Below are 23,707 nucleotides of genomic sequence, written 5' to 3'. Positions count from 1 at the left end.
AGACTTCCTGATGTTTAATAACTTGATGTATAAATGATAAGCCATATATATTTTGAGGTATAAGATGCTTTTACTCAGGTCCTGTGCAAAATTATAGAAAGTTCTGGCTGAATTTGGGGCAACAGGAAGACTTTTGGTTAAACTGTTCCTTTAAAAGTCAGCAGGTGTAATGTGGTTAAATGTCCCAGCATGAACTAGTATCTGTGTACATATTCTTTATCTTGGCAATGTTTCACAGATGAAAGGGCCAGTGTTACAGGTGACTAATGACCACACCTTATACATTCTGATACTTTGCACAGTGTGCACACACACACACACACACACACACACACACACACACACACACACACACACAACACAGTTACTAAAAGAAAACAAACAGATTAAAGGTCAGTCGAACCAAAGAACTGTTAAAGAGTATACACACACACACACACACTTGTGATCTCACATTATTTATTACTGTACTAACACACAGTTGAGTGTAGAGGTGTGTGGAAAACACATCTACTTATAGCGTGAATGCTATTGGTCAGTGAAAACAATGAATAATGATTGGTCATTGGGAAAGATGGTGATCAGTGATTGGTTGTTGGGAACAACAGGGATCAATGACTGGTTGACCCAAAACCAAAGGTGATAGTTATTGGTGAGAGAGAGAGAGAGAGAGAGAGAGAGCAAACAATCTCTAGACTCTTTGCCACAGAAAGCAGGATTCAAATTTGCAAGTTTCCAATGAAAGGGCAAATGCTTTTCTGTTGTACTTCTCAGGAGCCAGAAGTAATTTTTAAGAGCATATTTAAGCATAAAACACTGACGGCTTAACATAAAGTAATAAATTATAATATATACAGAGGTATGCTGTAAATAGATGGAGTAACAGATGGAGTGTACATTGATGAAAGAATTTTAAAATGGGAAAAATCTTATAACTAAAACAAAAAAGAACATACTGTGTACAGTGGGTTTCCTCTACCTTGTGTCCAGGTTGAAAACATGATTATTTATTTATAAACTCATCTGCAAATGTAGATTTCACATCAGACTCTAGCACTGGCTGATACTCGAGACTGATGCTTTATCATTTTTGGAAAGTTTCCAACATGACTAGCTGAGTGGCAGGTTTGTGTACTGCTTTCTGTAATCTGTATTGCGTATCTTCAGCAAACTTGCTAGATTCCTTGGTTTGATTCTTTTGCATCAGTGTGTTATAACGAATATCGCTGTCATCTAGGGAAATGTGAGATTTCCAAAGCAAAACATGGTTATGCTCTGAGCACTGAGTCTGAAAAACTACCACACATGTTTAAAATCCATAGCAAAAAAAACAAACAATTTTATTTTTAGTATTCAGCAATTATAAGTAAATACACGTCCACAAGAGTTTTTGTGCCTCTTATAATGCACAGATAAGCCAACAGTTACAATTACTTGGGGCACTGGTGGCTCAAGTGGTTAAGGCTGTGGGATCAGAGGATCAGGGTTCAAGCCCCAGTGCCACCAAACTCCACTGTTGGCCAATTGAGCAAGGCCCTTAACCCTCTCTGCTCCATCTATCATAGCTGCCCCTGTACTCTGACCCCAGCTTCCTCAGCTGGGATATGTGAAGAAAAGAATTCCACTATGCTGTAATGTATGTGTGGTGATGACAAAGGCTTCATGCCATCAGTTCTTTACTTATTAATGAACTTGCTTTTATCCATTTATAGACATTTATGTTTAACTTCCTCTCATTTTCTCTCTCTTAATGTTAATAGGACAAAAAAATACACAGTTTGTCATGTTACAAATAAAATGCAAGGTGTAAATTCTGTCCTGGAGGTTGCTGACTGTTACAAAGCACTGACACTTTACATAGTGCCAAAACATGGACCCTTCCATTACCAGTCTATAGGAACCATATCATCTCTATAGAAATGATAACACATTAGAAGGAGAGCATTTATGTGTACACACACATACACATAAACTGAAGGATCGTAAGAATCTGATCCAGCATTTTTCTCTGCACAAAACGTATTCATTTGCACTATATACCTCAGTATGTGTCTATTCACATATATTCAGTAAGTACATTCTGCTGCACTTTATATTCTATATTATTTTTTATTATTTTATGTTTACATTTACCCCTCATTATATGCAATCCCTATGTTCAACTGTTGTGCAATAACATTTATATCTATATAAACAGTATTCACATACTTATTTATATTGTATACATCATTACAATGATCGACTTATCACTATTGTCTTGACTGCATTTTTTAAATTATTATTATTTCATTATTTCATTTGTAAAATGGATGTACAGTTTGCACCACATTATATAAGAATTGCACTGCAGTTTTGGGGCGTCTGCCTTTACATGAACATGAATGTAATATGGAGTTGCCCCGCCCTTTGCAGCTATAACAACTTAAACTCTACTGGGGAGGCTTTCCACAAGGTTTAGGAGTGTGTTTATGGGAATTTTTGACCATTCCTCTAGAAGCGCATTTGTGAGGTCAGGCAATGATGTTAGACAAGAAGGCCTGTCTCACAGTCTCCACTTTAATTCATCCCAAAGGTGTTCTATCAGGTTGAGGTCAGGACTCTCTGCAGGCCAGTCAAGTTCCTCCACACCAAACTCGCTCATCCATGTCTTTATGGTCCTTGCTTTGTCCACTGGTGTGCAGTCAAGTTGGAACAGGAAGGGGTCATCCCTAAACCGTTCCCACAAAGTTGGGAGCATGAAGTTGTCCAAAATGTCTTGGTATGCTGAAGCATTAAGAGTTCCTTTCACTGGAACTAAGTGGACAAGCCCAACCCCTGAAAAACAACACCTGAATTCAGTGATTTGGAGGGGTGTCCCAAAACTTTTGCCAATATAGTGTATTTTCTGGCTTCATTTTATTAAAAGTTTGATATGAGTTAAAGTAGAACTAAAGGTACAGTCCTGTATGTCAGCCTGTGGGGTCAAAGTAACTGTTTGATGATCTAATCACACTGGGACATGTATGGATCTCCAGTCATGTGGAAATCACCTGAAACTGATCAACTCACAGGAGTCATTTAGACGTATGCAGTCATTTAGACGTAGCGTTGATCTCCAAAGCTAGGTTCGGATCACATACTTATATGTTCTGGAGCTCTCAAGTCACTTCCACTTAAATTAGATGACCTACAGTAGATGACTTTAAGATGTATGATTTTACCTGTGTATAGCTTTAACAATGTATTTAAAGTGTTTACATTTGTTTCTGTTATGTGGATAAAATCCATCCCTCTGCTTGATGATGTGTTTACAAAGCAGGGATTACACAGCCAGCTCATGTTGTAATTCCTGTGCATACACAATTAATAGCATGCGGTTATTCCAGGTTAAAAATGTTCTAAAAGGGTATTAATGCATTCACACTGTAGGTAAGGTCATAGTAAATTACTCTTGCTCTTTGAAAGTTCATTGCTCTTTGCTTGAACCTCATTATCTGGGATTAACCGCTTCATAGCAACGGGGATTTTAGTCACTGAATCAGGTGGGCAGTATAGCAATGTTATCACACACCAGGAGTGTGCAATTTCTGGTGTTGAGTGCAGGTTAGTAAACAGGTTTTTAAAATAGATAGAATCAGGTGCTTGATTGAAAAGCTGCACTATACATAATCATTACATGACATCATTAGCACGGCTCTGCTGCATTCACAAATCTAATGCTGTCTGGAGGTGTGGATTAATTTTCTATATCAGCAGCTCTGACAGTAGTTCCTGCAGTAACAGTAATGACAGGTTTAATACAAGAAAGAGTACAAAGAAGTCACGTATCACGACTCTTCTCTGTTCTGACACCTTGGTGGTGGAATAAATGTCCTCTAGATATCCAAACAGCTGAGTCACCTACCTCTTCCTGAAATACTTGAACTAGCACTAACATGTTATGGTTTCTATAGCAAAGGGACGTGTGTGGCAGAGCCTCTACATAGTCGAAGGAAAATAAGGAGAAGGAGAAATGTGTTTATTTAACATTTATGGAAGGAGTCTCCAGTGTCAGAGCTTTGTAGCAGACAGTAAGCATTTCAGGACGGGAGCAGTAACTTGATTTCATCCCATCACCCTGTTTTTTGCTTATTGTTTTCAAATGTTTTATTCCTTACAAATTGCTTGTGTACAGAGTGGAAAAAACAGCAAAACCTTGTTCCTGCAAGAAGTCTGGAGTATTTGACATTATTTGTCAAAAGTTATTTTTCGACCTTCAGCATTCCATTCACAGGAATCTCAAGGATATGGATGTGACTGGAGGTAAACCTGACCTTGGAGGCCATTAAGCTCTGTTCAGCTCCAGACAGCATTATCACTGTGTATCAGGTTCAGTCTCAGGTTGTGAGAACTCCAAACTGTCAACCATAATTAATAACATCGTTCACCCCCCCCCCCCCCCATCAACTAAACCAGTGAAAAGGTTCAAAACAGTTACTGTGTGAAAGTGTTATCTACTCCGTCTGACGCAAAAAAACACGAGAAGCGCAGCGGCCCTGATGTGGCCCGCGGTGTTCGGCGCCTATTGTGTTTTTTTCTTTGCCCTCTGCGTATCTTAATCAGTTGTGTTCCCGAGCCGTTTCCTGGAACAGAGCTGCACCTGCTGGTGTTTTCAGCCTCCGCTGCCCTGCTGAGAGCTTTCAGAGGCGAGAGAGTCAGTGTGGGAGAAATTAAAACCCTGACCTGCTCTGAACCGATCAGGCTGCACAACAATACAGAGCAACAGGGGGTCAAGAAACTCTCGTGGCAGCACACTGATTAATGACAAACAGTTTTGCTTATAAACCAACACCAGAAAGACACAAGAAGAACGGCAGTCTTCAGGCTTATTACCCATTTATTCATTTATCCAATTCAAATCAAACTTTTTAAGCCGTTTTTACACACACAGATACTGAATACTGCAGCGTTTCTGAAATGGAACATGCATTTGCAACTGGATTTCCTTTAGCGCAGTATTTGAGAAAGAATTCAAATTCAGCTGCAGAATATTTGCATTTCACTTTTCTGCACATTTTATGTCACAGGTCTTAACCGGTGTGATTTTGCAATGCTGAAAATGTAATTGCAATCCTTCCTGTGAATGTTGCAATCTCTCGCCTTTACATAATCTCATTTGCGTTTCCTGTCAACAAGGTAGAGAGCTGTCAGTCAAACGCTGTGGGCGGGACTTGACGAAGGAAACTTTTTTTTTTTACTTGAGCTGAATTTGAATGGTGGTTTCCATTATGCATGAGGGAAATGCTATTGCAGATGTATGCTTTAATATGTTATTCTTTTTCTAATTTGCAGTTCAATTTCTTGGAAAGAAAATGCTAGGTGATTATGGATTTGAGTTTGAAAAAAAAATAAAGACCCCTGACTTTGATGCATTTTCCTCAGGACGGCTGCATGCAGCTTCAGGCTCAATGCCGGATCAGATTTTTTCCTTTATTCGAGAAACTGCACAAATCAGGCATGTTTCTCTTTCAGAAAGTTTTGTTGAGCTTCACAAAGTCAAGTGTATGAAAGAGGATCAGAAATCAGAAGAGCTTCCTGCTGCGCCTCAGAATGCGGCTCTGAGGCTCAGGCGAGTACCAACAAGCCTGCTGGACCTCAAAGCCCAGAGCTGACCTTTAGATTAGGACACAGTGCTTTCACAGCAAGTCAGTTTAAACCTAAAGGAGCCACACTAACGAGCAAATTATTAAAATTATTAAAAGCAGATCATCCATGAAGACAATACTCAAGTCCAGATAAACTTATTGATGGATTTAAAAACATAAACCCATCTTTAACGACTCTTGTTTTTAATCTTTGCTGTTCTTCATGAGTCAGTGAATGAGATGCATTCAGATTTGAGTCACTGCAACTGAGCTGTGCATCTGGACTGAAATCCTGCAGGACCCAGTAAAAAGGCTGTATGAACAGAACTAGCATGCAACAATTTGATGAATTTACTTTTAATGGCTGTGGCCTATCTAGCATTTTTTTAAATAAATAAGTTAATAAATGGAAGTAACTACTTCTACCTTCTACAGCAACAAATGAATACAAATGAAACGACGCATTATGAGTTCTTCTTTCATGTTACGTCCTCGGCCTTGTACTCTCATAATTCTCTGATTAGATTAGCGAAGCCTTACACCAGACGCTCCAACAATCTCTGCTACTTCCTTCCAAGCTTTATTTTTCTTTGTAACGTCTCTATATGTATTTAATCAGAGATTGTATATGACAGGATTAGATGAAACCATGGTTATATGCATTACTTATGGCATTTGTGAGGATTAATTGTAAATAGCCAGTGAGGTTGTGAGATGGGAACTGAAGAAATGTGGGTCCACCTGCTCTGAGGAATCCTTCAAGGTAACTGTTTGGATTTTTGTCAGTGTACAATATCGTTCCTACCGTGCAGAGAACTGAGTAAACTGATTAACATGTTGCTGAAATCTAGACTCTGTGTTGTGTATTTCTGTTGCTTGGTACTGTGAAGGCAGGGTTAGTTCTATACAATCAAACATGAAGCTCCTGGTACTTCTTTAAACAGCTGACACATTTAACACATCTGGAGGAAGTGCTTTGTCCCAGTCAGGTGTGTAGTGGTTTATATAAACCGACTAGATTGTTTCCATTTTGGGAAACAGAACCTTTTGCTAGAAATGGTCAAGAATAGATGCAAAAATAAAATTGTTTTGGAAAGAAAACAAAAAAAGTCCTGCACACACTTCTGTAATAGACATTAACAAAGGTTCAGGGTCCATTTTCTTTTTATTAATTTAACACTGGGATGCCTGTGCAGGTGCCATATCACAGAGCTAAGGGAATTTGGAGGTGATGGAGTCAGTGAGGTCTGTCTGCTCATTGCCCAAATACATGTCCATGTCCATCTGTCCCAACAAAGACAGACCTGGTAATCTACAATCGACAAACACACTAAAATCTTTATTCCCGAGAATGTCAGCACTCGTGTGTCGATCCCTCAATGGCTTCTAGACTGGAAGACTGCAGCTAAGGAGGATTATGAAGATTTTTATAGATTATACATGAGTTAATGAAGCAGATATAAAGAACTGGGATTAGTGTTAATGCAGGAACACTGGCCATATTTGCTGTTGCAAACAGCGCAGGATCCTTACAAGTCACTCCCAGGCCTTCAGTGGGGTTTGCATAAGCAAAACACAGGCCCACAAAACATATGTGTGTGTTTAACCCTCTGTTGGAGTCAGGCCGCATCACCTCAGTCTTGGGAAGATGCGTATGAACAGGATCATACTGATGAAGGTGAAAGAGACTAATATGAGCATCAGCCAGAGCAGCCAGTTGACGGATTTCTTCGCATGCTGCTCCAGTCGCTCCGATTCAGTCTTCAGCTTCTCGAAGTTCATATCTGCCTGCCGCATGGACTGACTCAGAGTCTGGAACAAATGCAAACAATGTAGTTGAAGCCTGCTTAGCAAGACCAAGCTCTTTTCATAGTCATATGGAGCTCTGTTACAGAAAGCTCTGTACTCTACAAACTGACAGTGTGAGAAATCCACACAAAACAAGCCGAACGGTTTAAAGACTGAACTAAACGCAAATGAACCAGATGATGATAAAGTTCTCACTTTGATTTGATTATTTTTAAAATGTTAATACAGACTCCTTTTGCAACTTTTAGGATGCTGTTTATGATCTAATAGCATTATTACAGGCTACATGACATTCTTCAGTGTACTGTGTGGGCAATTTACTCAAAATGTGCATTTAATGTTTTTAAATATAGAATAAAACGCAGATCACGTGCCAATACCAACATATCGAAAATACAGTGATGCTACGGCCACATGCTGCTTGTGTGTCACTTTAAACCCAATCTTAACACTGTCTTAGTATAATATTTTGGGACACAGCTCGTCCTGCAACATACCACTGCCCCCTGGTGGTCAAAGCCAAACATCGCACGTTGTGCCAATAACGTTAGATGTTTGAGTAAAAACCCACTCCTAAGTGTGTAAGTATGTGAGACCTGATTGTCCTGTTTGATGATGTTCTGCGCAGCGAGTGTGTTGTTCTTCAGGTTCCGTGCGAGGCTCAGCATGTCCTCAGCCAGTTTCTCCTGCAGACTGTGGTGGTGCTGCAGTACGGCGTCCAGCTCAGCCGCACTCTCACACTCGTCTGCTGGGACACTGCGGCTGGGTGACATTGACACAAGACATGGATAGATCTTTAATTAGTTTGGACTTAACATTTTAATGTTTATATTTATACATTTTTTTATTTCATTTTAGTAATCCTGAAATAAAAGGTGTAACAAAGTAACCAACAAAATAACTGATGGTCTGTGGTCTAGTGACTCAGTATCCAGAGACTTCAAAAGCACTTCTGTAAGCCACTCTGGATAAGAACATCTGGCAGATGCTGTAAATGTAAAGCGCTACATTTTTCATTTCAGTAATGAATACTGCAAGCCATATTTTTACATTTACAGCACTTAGCAGAGTCCCTTATCCAGGGCAATTTATACAACTAAGCAGTCCTTGCTCAAAGCCCCAGCAGTGTCATCTTAGTGTTCCTGGGATTTGAACCCACAACCTTCTGATCAGTAGCCCAGTGTTTTAACATCTGAGCCACCACTTCCACATATAATACAGAGTTCAAGCTACAGAAATCGTGTGCTTGTTTTAACCTTACTGGAGAATTAAGAGGAGCACAGCGTGACATCAAGCACATCTTTTGCAAATAATAAAGGGGGGACTGAGTGGCAGATAGATAGAGAAAGAGAGATAGAAAGAGAGAGAGAGAGAGAGAGAGAGAAAGAGAAAGAGAGAAGGAGGGAGGTAGTGAGAGAGAGGAAGAGAGGAGAAAAACAGAGAGAGTGGCAGATAGATGGACAGACAGACAGAGAGACAGTCAGACATATAGATAGATGGAGAATGAATAGAGATGATGTCTCACCTCCTATGTCTCAGCTCTGTCTCAGAACCTGATAAAAAGTGACAATAAATTCAAGCACAGTGAGTCAGTCTCAGTCTTAGTCTCTCTCTCTCTCTCTCTCTGCCAATCAGATTCAGTGTGACTGAAATATCAGAATGAAACATACCTGCACTTGAAGCAGCCTGGAAAAGTAACAAAAGGACAATAAAGAGTTTTCACCACAGATTAATGTAAAGTACAGTAAAGCTTTCTATATTAAGAGACTTTTACAGTGCTGTGCATAAATATTCACTCCTGTGATCTTTTTTCACCATTTGTAACTGCAAGTGAAATGGACTTAACCTGGATTATAGGTCATCAATAGATTCAAATACATCAATATTTTAAATCATTAATTCATCCATATGTCTGTCAGTCCAGCTTAAGTAACCCAAAATGCTGGATGGCGAGTCATAACATCTGTGATCGTGTAAGTATTCACTCCCTGTTACTGTGAAATCTCTAAATTAATGCTGGCAAGCAGTTTGCATCTGAAATACTGTACAGTGGAGTCGACGTGCATGCAATTAAAATGTCACATGATCTTAATATACATAAACACCTGATACTAGAAGAACCCAGACTGCAACAGAGAACATGCCAAAAAAAGTGCATCATGGAGACCAAGCAGCTATCAAAACAAGCCTGCGTAACAATTCTACAAAAGATTCCAATCAGAATTTAAGATAAACGGTTTAAAATGCACTATATTGCCAAAAGTTTTGGGACACCCCTCCAAATCATTGAATTCAGGTTTTGTTTTCCAGGGGTTGGGCTTGGCCCCTTAGTTCCAGTGAAAGGAACTCTTAATGCTTCAGCATACCAAGACACTGCACAGAGTCCTGACCTCAACCTGATAGAACACCTTTGGGATGAATTAGAGCGGAGACTGTGAGCCAGACCTTCTCGTCCAACATCAGTATCTGACCTCACAAATGTGCTTCTAGAAGAATGGTCAAAAATTTCCATAAACACACTCCTAAACCTTGTGGAAAGCCTTCCCAGGAGAGTTGAAGGCAAACATCCCAAAACCTTTGGCAATATAGTGTATATCCTCAAACCTTGATTGCCCTGCAGAGTGACATTAAATCCATTATTCTGTCCCATGAATCTCTACCCATGCTTCACCTGAGTAGATTCCTAACATGAAATCCCATTTCAGTTCCAAATTTTAATGCTACAAAATGTGGAAAAGTCCTAATGGGTGGTTGGGGCTGTGCTGTGGTGGAGAGAATATTTATGCACGGCACTGTAGATTAGAATAAGTAGCTTACAGTGCCAAAGAGCTCAGAGCGCATCTCCCCTGTGCAGCGTGCTTTACTTTGCATGTGTACTGTCTTGGTGGCCGACATCCTCTCGCTGGAGATGGTGGGCGTGCGACCTGGCGCCAGGAGCTGGTTAGCTAAAGCTTTCTCTGAAGGTGACGGCTACACAAAAACAACAGGAGTGAAATTCAGTATATCAGTTCTCGCATGAGAGTGAAATTTAGATATGAGATGTCACACTGACCAGCTTCTCAGCCTCTATAAGACCTTTGAGGAAGTCAACTTTACGTGTATAGTCTGTCAGGATCTCAGCAGTAGGTTTACTGGAAAGGATAAGTACAGTGCATTACAGATTTACACATGGATATATTTTATATATAGCTCAGAATTATTCACTTGTGTGTGAGAAAGTTGTGTGCGTGGTCATACCCTGGACTCTTTCTCAACGCCACCAGCATGTCCTCCAAGGCACCAACATACTTGAACAACAGGAAAATATTGTGATTTAATCAACCACCATACAGACATCACAGCTACCAGCCAGTGCGCATGAGCACTGGAGGCTGACAAATGAAACTCATTCATGCAGAGCTGAAAAAAATATCTGGAATGGACAGAAAGATGATAATGATAATGATAATGGACAGAATGGAAGATATCAGGCAGCACTTCCTCTCAGGAACTGCTAGCAAACTAAACTGCAGTAATCATCCGTCTAACATTAGATCACAGGTTCCCAGCTCAGTTTACAGCTTTCTCAGCTCCCAACACCGCCATTTATCAGCTAAATACATTGAAAGCCTTTCCTCAGGTGAAGTGAATGTGTGTGGAAGCAAAGAAAAACAGTCAAATCTACAGAACAGGGGTTCGGGAACCTGTGCATTACAGGACCTAGATGTTTTAATGTGACATGGTGAGCACATCATATTGTACAGCTCTTTATAGAGTCAAGATTTTATGCAGCGTGACGACTAATAACCTTAACAGAGCGCGGAAAGCAGACTAAAGATCTACACTCCATCACTAAGGGCACTACCCTACCTAGTGCACTATTGGGATTAACCCTCTAACGTCTAATAATAATCGTTTATTAACCATTATTACCCTTCCTTCAAACATACAAGAAGGAAATTATTTCTAGGCGAGTTAGATTAGCCAAATTAATCTGAGACAAATGATTATTGTAGATATTTATATAGAACATTTCAGTGATTTGTTGATGTGTCTGCTGCTCCAATAAGGAGTAATCTAGATGGAATTACTCAAACAATAAATATACAGTCGTTGAAATTATTATTATTTTTGTCTTAGCCTGGTTTGTACAGACTTGGAACAATGAATGAGAAGCTTAAACGTTCAGAGCAGATATAAATATCTGCAGTATAACATGTAATACGCTGTGTGTTTATCCTCCTGCTGGACGACGTGGCTCTCAGACCGGCTGCAAACACTGGAGAACGCAAATAAACTCTAAATAACGCTAAAACACAGCGACAACTACACACTTTTACAGCAGATCATTTTATTTTAAAGTACCTTCTCCAGCCTCCATTCCGTCTCTCCTCTTTTTTCGGAAGCAATAGCTTCACAGCGCGATAATAACCTGATGAAATTGATTTCTAGCCTGGACGCAGCCATATTGCGATGAGAAAACAGGAAGTCGCAGGAATATGACACAGTATTGACGCGCCCCTGGGGGGGTGTTAGGAAATGAACAAGAAAACCGTTCATTCCTAGGACGTTGTCATTCATCTTTATAGATTACATTTCTGCAATTTGTTACTTTTTGTAAATGGATGTCTGTTGCATCTAAAATGTGAACCACTAAATCAATAAGATTTCACACTTTTTATGCTTTGTAAAGAATACTTAATATTGTAAAAAAGAGGTTTGCTAACAGATCATCCTTGTCACGTTTAAAACCCTGATATGGGTTTAATTATATTTGTATTTTAATACAGTACTTAAAAAATGATGTTGGAGCTCTTAATCTGTTGACTAGATTCATTTTCTAAATCATGATTGCACACACTCATTGGGGGAGTGAAGGCTGGCCCGTGTGATCCAATCTAACTGACGAGCTACTGTTGCTTAAATTGCTGAAGAAGTTAATGCTGGTTCTGATAGAAAGGTGTCAGAATACACAGTGCATCACAGTTTGTTGTGTATGGGGCTCCATAACCACAGACCAGTCAGGGTGCCCATGCTGATCCCTGTGTACCGCCAAAAGCTCCAACAATGGGCATGTGAGCTTCAGAACTGGACCATGGAGCAATGGAAGAAGGTGTCGTGGTCTGATGAATCATGTTTTCTTTTACATCACGTGGATGGCCGGGTGCATGTGCCTCACTTACCAGGGGAACACATGGCACCGGGATGCACTATGGGAAGAAGGCAAGCCAGTAGTGTCAGTGTCATGCTTTGGGTAATGTTCTGCTGGGAAATCTTGGGTCCTGCCCACCATGTGGATGTTACTTTGACACATACCACCTACCTAAGCATTTTTACAGACCATGTACACCCTTTCATGGAAACGGTATTCTCTGATGGCTGTGGCCTCTTTCATCAGGATAATGCGCCGTGCCAAAAGGCAAAAATGGTTTGATGAGCACGAGTTTGAGGTGTTGACATGGCCTCCAAATTCCCCAGATCTCAATCCAATCCAGCATCTGTGGAATGTGCTGGACAAATAAGTCCAATCCATTTAATGGAGTCCATGCCTCGATGGGTCAGGGCTGTTTTGGAAGCAAAAGTAGAAGAAAGCTGCCTTCTTAAGGATGTCCTACGGTTGATTCTTTGTTTCACATAAATAAAACATTCCATATTGTGCTGTTGCAGGGAAACAATCATCAATGTCATGACTGATTTACTATCATCCTGAAATAATTTATTCCTTTTACTTTCATACCATAGCATTTTGCCAATGATACCAAAGTTTATGATTAAAATGATGTATTTTCATTTATTACATATCATACGTAGAACATCCACAAAACAAGTTAGATTCCATCATCATTTATGTCATAGCAGCTATAAACACTCGTTTTCCTCACCGACCTCGTTCCCCCCCCCCGTTCAACCGAAGAACACACAAACTTGTAATGTAAAAAGTTTGAGCTTTACCTCTGACTGTACAAAAGATCTGACACTGAAAGTCTCCTTCCATACTTATTCAGTAATCATCTCCTTGCTGAAAACTTCACAATATCTACAAACTTATGTTTATTAGCCTTAGGTTATTCGGGAGCATATGGCATACTGCAAGATCAATAATGTATTATACAGAGGGCATTAATATACACTAAAATAAATCAGTCAGAATCCTGAATTCAACAGCACTGTGGCCAAATTTTAATTAACTCTTGAGATGTTCAGAAGTTTCTGCAATTCTCAGAGAATTCTGCTTTTAAAAAAAAAAGTATGTTTTTGGCATTTTTTATAATTAATAGAAGTAATAAAATTAATTGAATCATTTCTACTATGAGGCAAACTTAACAAAATGAGGTGAATTCAGTAGCTGTGTACTCATTCCACTGCAGACAACGTAATTACTCTATATAAGGTCATGTTGAAAGTTTTGATAAAAGCTTGAAAGGTTTGATAAAAATGAGTTTTTAGGAATTTTTTCCTAAGCTGCACACTAATTCCATCCAGGACCCAGATTCCATCATGGAACTCATTAAAACCCTGACTGTTTCTACTCCATTAGTGCTCGGGTGCAAATTCCATACACATGATGAGCATCAGACCTCCTCCTCCTCCTCCTGTCAGTCCACGTTTATCCTGAGACAACCCTGCAAAAAAGAAACAAAAAACCCCCCAAAACAAGGACACTGGTCCAATCTAAAACTTTTCAAGAATGAAAATCAGACATATCTGCAGGCAAGTACAAAGTGTATTGTAAGAAAATAATTCGTTAAATCTGTCCTTTAGATGCAGAACAGAAACAATTTGCCACTTAGGGGTACAAACATGCCCCCCCCACCACAAAACACACAAAAACAAAGCAAGCATGACTTTTCAACTGTAATCATCCATTCTTTCTCACTCACTACACTTCCACATGGCACAAAACACACCAGCAGGTTAAATACGTGACATCATTAGTAAACACAACACAGTTTCTTCTCAGACTCCCAATGAACTTGAGCACAACGTCCTAGTAATTACTATAAGATCCAGGTTAGGGTTACTTGTCTGAAAAGCTGATGCGAGTACAGAAATGTTGCTTCGTCTGGGTTTCTTCAACCAGAGAGAAAGTGGCTCATGCTGTTTTTGCTCCTCTGTATGATTAAAAATGATCCATTAAAAAGTGATTGAGATGTCCATAAAAAGAGCTTTTCCACCAACGTGGGCAGTGGTGATTAACGATGAACCGTTTCCAGCATAACAATACAGCAAGAATTGATATGGAGGCAAGAAAAACGGTAATGAAGTTATTTACATACCATTAAAACCACTACATATTGCAGCAATTGTAAAAATTAATATTGCAACCGTAAAATCAGTGACCCAGTTAGGATCAGGATTAACTGTTTACCCAAGAAGTACACAAACCTGTGCAACTGTACACTGAGAATAAATAGCTAGTAATCCATACTTGACAAACATCCTGCTTTCTCTCTCCATCTCTCTGTGCTGTGTATATTTTTTTATTAAGAATTCAACTCTGAGTGGTAAAACACCAAACAAAAGATAAATGAAGAAACCTGCTAAAAAAATGTAATTGCTATAAACTTCCTAAAAATATTTGTTGGTCCTCAGAATCTGTACCAGCAATGTGCTGGTGGGAAAAGGGGTTGTGAAAGTCTGTGGTTTGTATGTTTAAGTGTTTAAAGTCTGAGGTCATTTCCAAAAAATGTCCTTACTCTCATACTTTTCTCAGGAGAAACAGTACAAACATGAATTTATACATTGATAAGAAACCAAAGGCACAATTAAAAACTTAACCAAAAAAAAAAAAAAAAAAAAAAGTAGAAAGGTGCAACATCATGCTCTTTGACCATAAAATAATAATAATAGAAAAAAAGAAAAAAAGTAGAGTTTAGGTTCAGGATAGCACCCATGAGGCTGCACCACAAAACTGCACTTAAAAAGTCTATTAAAAATTCTCTTTTAATAACAGTGAGGGGGGAAAAGTGCTTGGTGAGCAGATTCAGTCATCCTGGCTGAACCATTCTGTTAGGCATAAATCAAACACCATCTTGGATATGAGCAATGTCAGGGTCTGAGAAGCGCCTGGAGGAGACTAGGAGGTCCTGAGGGATAGAGGAGGAAGAAGATGAAGAGGCCAAGGCATCTAATTCCGTCCCAGAGCCAATGAAGAGTGACTGGATGCTGTCTTTGCGACGTCCAGGCCGTGGCCTTCTCTGTACAAGTGTGAAGACGCCTGGGGGCAGGCGCAACGTGCTGGGAATGATGGGATACCGGCGCTGGAGCTGGTTTCTGGAGGATGAGGATGCAGAAGAGGAGGGACAGGAGTTCTTACTTGCTGATGTCAACAGGGGTAACGAGGATGAGCTAAAGGATTTAGGTTTAGGGGTTTGCAGTACGGCCGTCATTCTACCTGGACAGAAGGAAATAATAGCCTGGTTTAAGTAGGAGAAGCAAACCCCCTGCCACCTCTATACAACAAAATAAAAACACTATGCAGTCGTGCAACTACTTATATAGTTATCATGAAACCTACTAGAGACCCCATGCACCTTACAGATCACCTTTTATACAAAAACCCCAAGCTCAGGAAATGACTACAGCAGCAGATAAGAAGAATCGTAGCAAACACAAACTTAGTATTCAAAAGGACAGGGGCAGACAGATTGAGCATTAACTGCAGCACTACATCTAAACTACGTAAGGTAAAAATTGTGTCATGGTGAGGCCATGCTATGAACTTTGATTGTACATTAATGCGTCAGATTTGCGCTTCGCACTTTTTTGCTTCTTGCACATTTTTGCTTCTTGCACATTTTTGTTCTAAATCGTTTTTTAATTTAAGCTTTCCAGAGAATTAGGCCAAGTCTAAAATGGCACCCTACTCCTGTGAACATTTACACCACAAACCTGTTGGATTCTGGATCCTGACTGGTCAGAGGGTGCTAATCCTTTTTCAATAGCAGCAGCTATAACAGTAGTTCAGCTGCATGTCACAGGTTTCTAATAATGTCTTTCTATTTTAAAAGCTCATTCACAGGGTGGACACTGCACATAGATGCATTAAAAACGTGTGTAATTGTTGATATGTTGAAGATTTCAGTAAAGAAATTCTTATATAACTGTGGCCGTAACTACAAAAACATATACGGACAGCCCCATCATACACAATTTGAAGTTAATTTACTTACAGACCTCAGTACCATGCTCTCTCATGCCAGTACAAAAACCAACCCCTAATAACATACATGCATCCGTAACGGAACCACAGTCCAAAACACCCCACACCCACATGCGCATTCGGTTTGATCACAACCTGCTAGAGAGCAGCCGGCACTGCCACTCTCTTTAATGGCACCAGCAGTGGCCTCTCCACACCTGCACCATAAATGACACTGTGACTCGTCACACCAAAACAAAATCCAGAGAATATAAAGGCTGAGTGTCTGTACCTTAATACTGACCTTCCATGTCCGAGCAGGGAGTTCGGTCATCTAACAGACTCTCCGAACTAGCCGAAGCCTCGGAGTCCAGATTCTCCTGATCTGAACCTGGCTGCTCCATATCTGGTAGCCTGCATACTAGGTCCTCTCTGTGACACACACACACACACACTTAGCAACTGCAGTTATGAAAATAAAGTCAAATGAAGATCAGAACCCTTGTACAACCAAGATGACTGACTCTGTATTGAATGGACAAAAAAAAACCCCACAAAGTTCCACTGATGGAAATGAATAATATAAAACTAATCTATAATCTAGAATGTGATGTGAGAGAGAGAGACAGAGACAAAGAGAGACACAAAAGAGGGAGACAAATAGTGAGGGAGACAATTGTGTTAATCCTACTTCTCCTGTTTGATGGACTTGATTCTCTCCACCAAGTTCCTCTCAGCCTCTGTGTCTGAGTCAAGTGGTTCATTCTCAGGAACAGCACGTAGGTCAGAAGGTTTCTCCTTCACCTGGAGAACATGTACACAAACAGTTAGCTCTAAATTTGCTGCCATTCGTTTCCAAGGTGACCCCAAAGCACAGATTAAAATCATTATAGTTCAACCCTATACTCTGAGCTCCATCATCCCTGCTTCTAAAAACAACCTAGAAATAATTTCTGAAAGCCTGTAGTTTCTGGTCTGTCTAGTTTCTGTAGCCTGAGGTTTCTGGTCAGCAGCAACTAGTGAAATGCCTTTATACATTATTACTGGATAAATCAGTAGGGAGTACAAAACAGAAATAAACAAAATGATAAAAACACATTTATCTTTAAGTTTTAGTAGGAACAATTACCAAAAGTTTTTATAATATTATCCAAGTATATTTCTTTACAGTAGTGGTCACATCAACAAGAAAGCTGACTGAGAATTCATTTTTAACTTAGCATATTAGTTATTCTATCAATTATAACACAAATAAGCAGTTCTGAAAATACAACAGAATTATTCCAGGAAAATAAAAAAGGAAACTACACACTGTCCACTCTATTAAAAACCTGTACATTCATGCAGTTATCTAATCATGTGACAGCAGCACCATGCAAATAATCATGCAGATACAGGTTTAGATAAAATTTCCAGCAAACATCAGACTGAAGAAAAGGTGTGATATCTGCGACATTGATCATGGCATGGATGTTGGTACTAGACTTGAGTTTTTTTTCCCCATATAAATATAAAAACCTAGAGTGTTTGACAGTTCTATGGATGGAGATGCCTTGTTGAGAGAGCTCATACCTGCTATATATATAAATAAACAAGTATGTGTATGGCAGAGTGATCATTTGGGTTACAATAGACTTTCTCCTCTGATGCCCACAGATGTCTTTGTTTTTTGATCCATTCTGTGTGTACTCTAGAAACTGTTGTGTGTGAAAATCTCAGGACATCAGTTTCTGAAACACTTACGTCAGCTCATCTGGCACCAACAATCATGCAACATCATACGTTTTCTTCATTCTGATGTCTGAAGTAAACATCATCTGAAGCTCTTGACCTGTATTTGCATGATTTTACTGGTGCCACCTCATGGGCTGATTCGATAACCGGATGAATACAGGTGAACAATGAGTGAAGAACCAGATTTAAGGACTCACACAGGCTAAAAAGAATACATGTCTTTAGTCTCCCATCTCTCTTCACGCTCCACCCCCAAAATATCTGTATAACTCTGTACTGGATGACTTGGGGGAATTAGAGTAAATCAGTGAATCACACTAAAAAGCTAATATCTAAAGCATTTTGGAATCACTTTTAAACACTGGTCCGACATCAAACATGGGAGCCTGACTTTAATCAGTGTATCTGCTCTGTCGACACTTGAGGTACAGTGGTGCATCCAGGTAAGTGCTAAACTATGCTTTGGGTCTGCTTTAAATTGTAGAAAATTATTGGTCTAGTGCAAAAAAAAAAAAAAAAAAAAAAAAAAAAAAAAAAAAGAATAAAATTTACTATAGGATGTTTATGTGGAACAAATGAAAGCAGACAATGTGCTAAAATATAACGTGAAGAGAGATCATTTCTCATAACAACCAACTTATACTATTCACAAAGACTTCAGTAAATTAAAAGGAGAGATGGTGCAAGGCTTACGACCCATGCAATGGAGTTGAAATTGTTAGTGAAGTCTAACACAACAACAAACAAAAAGAAATGAATGGGAAATGTCCAAGTTTGGCTACAACCATTATCTCCATTTTCATTAGAGAAATTTCCAATACTAAATCATCAGACAACGTGAAGAATGTAGTGTGATGACCAAACAAATTAAATGATGAAATAAGAAATCATGCAGTGCCATGAAACCGCACACAAGAGAGCACTATACACACACAAGCAAGTGGGAAACAGTTAGTATGTGTGAGCATCTGCACTTCATGCAGACTCACAAATAAACACATGGTGAGTGAGTACATAGGACTCCAGTTGAACATACATACCGCTACTCCTTTATAAGGAGAGGTAAACCTTAGAGGTAAAGGCCAGCTCTACAGAAACCGACACAGAAGCAGAGAGAATGCATCACAATCTGACACAGCTATATGAGAGAGAGAGAGAGAGAGAGAGAGAGAGAGAGAGAGAGAGAGAGAGAGAGAGAGAGAGAGAGAAAGAAAACGAGACAGAGACATACGGGAGCACAGAACATGACTTCATAATGGAGAAAGAGAGGGAAAGTATGAAGTATTGGGAGAGCTTGAGATAGAAATAAGAGTCTCAGACTGAAAAAGTGATGGAGAGACAGAACAAAAACTGAGAGAGACAGAGAGAAACAAAGCCTAAAAAAGACATGGACAGAGAAAGACAGACTGAGCAATGAGAAGCAGCAGAAAAGAGATAGCAAGTAGGGACAAACAGACCCAGAGATGGACAGAAGAAAAGACAGCTGTGTATGTGTGTGTCCTCGCTGCTCTCACCGTATTGCTTCTCTTCAGCTTGAGTTGGTTCTTTGCCAGCGTCTCAGCATACTCCAGCTGCTCAATCTCCTCTAGTCTTTCAATGTACCGCCTCATCTGCTCATTAATTAGCATCTCTACACACCTGTGCAGTACAACACACACACTTCAGCATCTCTAAGCATGTGCATTATGAAAATACTCACACACACTTTCAAAAACTTGTCCCTGGAATAATCATTCATTCTCTATGATGTGTGGACTGAGACATATATACAGAGAGACAAACAGCTGAAGACAAGAACGCATACGTTGTCGTCTTGGCAACATCTTTCATGCTGAGAAGTGGGTCAGCACTGTCAGGACCACGCAGGATGCAAGGGGCAAAAACAATGGCGAGGGAGTTTGAGGTCATCCGGTTGCTCTTCTTCTCCCTTGACACCCTGTAGGAAAAATAGTTTTTTTTAATAATAACAATAAAATTAAATACAGACTAAAGCACCCAATGTTGTGTTGATATAAGAAAAAAATAAACAACATGGTCAGGAAGCTGCATTATTGGTACCATACCAAAATTGATCATGTTCCTATAGCATCTCAAAGTGTTCCATATATCTTTTACCACAACAAATTGACAACAATATATAACAAATCTAAGTATATTTACATTTATTATTGTGGAATATTCCTGTTATTACTTGATATAGCAGCTATAAACGGTCATTCTCTCACCAGCCTCACTTTTTATTCTCTCCCAAAGTTATTATAAGAATAAAAGCAGCTTTCATGTTATCGAGAATGGTAAATGCAGTTAGTTTTGGAATATCTGATGCTAATCTTCAGCTATTCTCCGTAATTCAACTGAAAATAAATACTCATATTGAATGCATTTTTTAATGCCTGGTTCTGGAAGACTTTTATATCTGAATTAACTGCTAAGCTGAACAACATTCCTGAACTGGGAAATCTATGCAAACACAAGCCAAATAAAAGAAACAAAAAACCCACAAAATGCAGGACAGTGTTAACCATAAACCATATTAAGAAACCCTGGTTTTAACATGTACAGCCTGTGTGCAAACCAAATCAATACCACAGACAATTTAAATGCACAAATTAATCTACTGGTACAATTCACAATTAAAAAGATGCTGGAGTGCTTACCTAACTAGGTGGAAAATGAGTCTCTCTAAAGTCTGGTAGTGGGCTGTAGGGAGCCCCTCTATAATCCTGTAGATGGCCTGAAGCTGTTCCTGCTTTTCAGGTAATTCTGACAAAGAGTTTAGTGAAAATTTACAATATTTAGTAAAAAAAAAAAAAAAAAAAAAAAAAAAAACAAGACGACAGAGAAAGAGAGAATGATGGACAGATTAGTAATAAAAGTTTCAGGAGCTAAAAATCTCACTTGGACTATGGATTAAAGAAAATCTGACCAGTTGTTACACAATCATTCTATAATGGCACCATATAGCATGTAATTTTAGCTCCTCATGTCTGACGGATCACAAAAATGCAAAACTTCCATATTGATGTACCTACTATTCCCTAACACACAGTATATGTTCCACAATCCTTGTTACCTGCCTCAGGTGTGTTGCACTACAACAGAAAAAAAAAAAACTTTGGGGGCAAAGTATGTAGTGAAGGTGCTTTAAAACTCACCTACTGCACAGAGGAAGTCGTTGTAGTGAGCAAGTGTCATTAGGGGTTCAGGGAGCTCCCTTAGCCACTGTTTCACCAAACCAGTTACAGTGTGGATGGGGTAGTCCTCCAAACACACTGCATTAGGATCTGCAAACACAGACAAACTTAGAGCAGTACCAAAAACCCCACATGTATTTATACAAACACACTTTTACTAAATTCTGAGTCTAAAAAACCTCACACACCAGAGCTACAATTCTTAATGCATATTTACTACTACTAATATATGACGTGTTATAGAAGTTGCATTGTATTAACTGTCATCTAAGATGATTGAGGAAAAATAAAATGAGAAATGAAAATCCCTGCTTCAATATAGCAATGAGACATGATACAGTTAATGAAACAAGTCTAGACACACAAAGTGATGCTCAGAGTCTTACCAGCTTCCAGAAGTTGCCGGAGCTCCTTCATGCGGTTAGCTGAGCCAGACTTCCTGTAGATGCCCTCAGTATAGAGGCCGTTCATCTCCACATGTTCCAGCATCAGCTCCAGAACCATGGGGACCGGGACCTTATCATTGACCAGGCGGCACACATGCACACCAAAGTGCTGGGAATTGGAGTCCTCTTCGTTCTGTACCAGCCATGAAGAAACAGGAGAGAATACTGAAGATAACATGTCAGGAATAAAACACTACATCTAAAAGGTTTTAAAAATCAACAAGAATAAACAATGAAGTGGTGTGATGAAGCAGACTTACTACTGACATACCAAATCTGATTATTTTCCTAGAACAGCTATATTCCTCTTCTATAACCGCATTTCCCCAATTTTTATTTATTAAAAAATATCTTTATTATCTTTATTTTATCAGTTTACAGTTACTTTTGATGTTGTGGAATGTCCAAAAACAAGTTAATTCAGAGTTCATTCATAATTCATATTATTACTCACCTGTATCTCTTTTTTCATTTCCAAGTTACCAATAAAAATGCAGCTTCTCATTTTACTTTGAAACCGCTAATTATAAACAATTATCCTGAAGAAATGGCAAACATTTCAGCTTTACTGCCGACTGAAACAAATCACTGACTAATTTCACTATTACACAGTTTTAAATCAAGTAATATGGAGGTCCATACGAATGAGCTGTGACTTAGAAGAGCTTACATATTAGAATGAGCACATTACTATAAACTTGTGATGATATGAACTTGTGATAACGGTCAATGAATCAGTGTGGTTGTACTGTACGTCATACCTTTTTTGAGCAGTAAGTATTACAATCTGTGACGATTTTGGACAGACATTTCTTGTGGCAAACCAGCTTGCAATCTGAAACACAAACACTCCGTTGTAATAGCATAAAACTAAACACGACATAAAAAAATGACAAAGCTAAAAACACAATTTTTAGACCTAAACCGCTACAGCACGACAGATTTATTAACTACCATTAATGTGAACGTTAAATCAAACACAGGCTACATACTCACAGCTACACATATAGGCTTTCTCCATCCCCCAGATGTAGGAAGAGCACTGGTCACACGACTGCATTATGTTAACCTGGAAGTTGCTGAACACGTGGTCCAGTGGACTCTCCAGCTAAACATGAAGAGCATGGACATGAAAGTATAGGAGTGATATATTGTTTCCAGGTTTTTATTAAGACAGGGTTAGGACTGGGTGCTGAATGTGTGTGAAGTGAGGGCATGTAACAGCACTTACGTTCTTGTCTTTTTTCCTCCTCTTTTTACGACCTTTCGGTGGCTGAGACAGATGTAAAAAAGAAAAAGTAAAGAGTATTAAAGCTGCTACCCATACTTTTCACATGCATGAATACGCAAAAGAAATTCAACAGACACTGCTACTCAGTATATTATATTTTGAAAAAAAAAATGAGAACTGCGATCCAGAGTTCGTCTCTACTTTTTGCCTATTACCTTCACAGGTTCAGCCTCCTCTCGTTTGATCTCTCCCCTGATAAACCCGTCGAGTACGGACTGGAACAGATTAACAACGAGCTGCACCTCGCCCTTCTGCTGTTCGCCGGCTAAACTGATCACCTTGTTCTGGTAGCTCCTCATCAGACTCTTATATCCAATGTGAGGCTTCTGCAAGACAAAAGGGAGAGATGTGTGGTGTGTAAATGACAAAAAAAAATGAGTTGCATAGTTACAATTATGTACTGGTTTGCTGCAGTTGTGCAGTAATATTATTGAAAGATCAACGTTATCATTATGTTATTTAACCATGTCCCTTAGTGTGTTCAATCACATTTTACTGAGAGCTGCAGT

The 23,707-nt window shown here is 39.3% G+C and overlaps 2 protein-coding genes across 13 annotated transcripts in view; both read right to left on the bottom strand.

Annotated features, from left to right (window-relative positions):
- Window positions 1–4,858: 4,858 nt before the first annotated feature.
- On the bottom strand, window positions 4,859–11,874 carry use1 (unconventional SNARE in the ER 1 homolog (S. cerevisiae)). The gene is made up of 8 exons (XM_058400218.1): window positions 11,757–11,874; window positions 10,650–10,699; window positions 10,465–10,543; window positions 10,230–10,382; window positions 9,083–9,098; window positions 8,938–8,965; window positions 8,009–8,174; window positions 4,859–7,415 (listed from the first exon to the last, which is right to left on the bottom strand). Exons 1-8 carry the CDS (start codon window positions 11,856–11,858, stop codon window positions 7,233–7,235), a joined length of 777 nt encoding a protein of 258 aa, XP_058256201.1. The 5' UTR covers window positions 11,859–11,874; the 3' UTR covers window positions 4,859–7,232.
- Window positions 11,875–14,097: 2,223 nt separating this feature from the next.
- LOC131360314 (unconventional myosin-IXb) overlaps window positions 14,098–23,707 on the bottom strand; it is a 55,926-nt gene continuing 46,316 nt past the window's right edge. For 5 of the 12 annotated variants that reach the window (XM_058400614.1, XM_058400618.1, XM_058400617.1 and 2 more), the window contains 13 exons: window positions 23,354–23,524; window positions 23,139–23,180; window positions 22,904–23,015; window positions 22,669–22,742; window positions 21,848–22,040; window positions 21,423–21,551; window positions 20,925–21,030; window positions 20,072–20,203; window positions 19,782–19,905; window positions 19,308–19,355; window positions 17,225–17,337; window positions 16,838–16,965; window positions 14,098–15,786 (listed from right to left, as the gene is read on the bottom strand). In XM_058400614.1, the coding sequence (XP_058256597.1) occupies window positions 15,413–15,786; window positions 16,838–16,965; window positions 17,225–17,337; window positions 19,308–19,355; window positions 19,782–19,905; window positions 20,072–20,203; window positions 20,925–21,030; window positions 21,423–21,551; window positions 21,848–22,040; window positions 22,669–22,742; window positions 22,904–23,015; window positions 23,139–23,180; window positions 23,354–23,524 (1,746 nt within the window). In that variant the 3' untranslated portion in view covers window positions 14,098–15,412. Of the gene's footprint in view, window positions 15,787–16,689; window positions 16,752–16,825; window positions 16,966–17,224; window positions 17,338–19,307; window positions 19,356–19,781; window positions 19,906–20,071; window positions 20,204–20,924; window positions 21,031–21,422; window positions 21,552–21,847; window positions 22,041–22,668; window positions 22,743–22,903; window positions 23,016–23,138; window positions 23,181–23,353; window positions 23,525–23,707 lie in introns of all 12 variants that reach the window. The other 7 variants (XM_058400621.1, XM_058400620.1, XR_009205874.1 and 4 more) reach the window with 7 other exon arrangements.

The sequence above is a fragment of the Hemibagrus wyckioides genome, linkage group LG10 (genome assembly GCF_019097595.1).
Source record: "Hemibagrus wyckioides isolate EC202008001 linkage group LG10, SWU_Hwy_1.0, whole genome shotgun sequence".
Taxonomy (NCBI): domain Eukaryota; kingdom Metazoa; phylum Chordata; class Actinopteri; order Siluriformes; family Bagridae; genus Hemibagrus; species Hemibagrus wyckioides.
The sequence above is the reverse complement of the archived record's forward strand: the minus strand, read 5'-3'. Positions and strand labels throughout refer to the sequence as shown.

What these genes read in the sequence shown, in the direction of transcription:
- use1 (XM_058400218.1), bottom strand. Translation starts at nt 11,858, where the DNA reads ATGGCTGCGTCCAGGCTAGAAATCAATTTCATCAGGTTATTATCGCGC. An exon ending in ACAGAGCTGAGACATAGGAG is followed by an intron (nt 8,175 to 8,937) that starts GTGAGACATCAT and finishes AATGTCACCCAG; the next exon opens with CCGCAGTGTCCCAGCAGACG. An exon ending in TCATCAAACAGGACAATCAG is followed by an intron (nt 7,416 to 8,008) that starts GTCTCACATACT and finishes CATTTGTTCCAG; the next exon opens with ACTCTGAGTCAGTCCATGCG.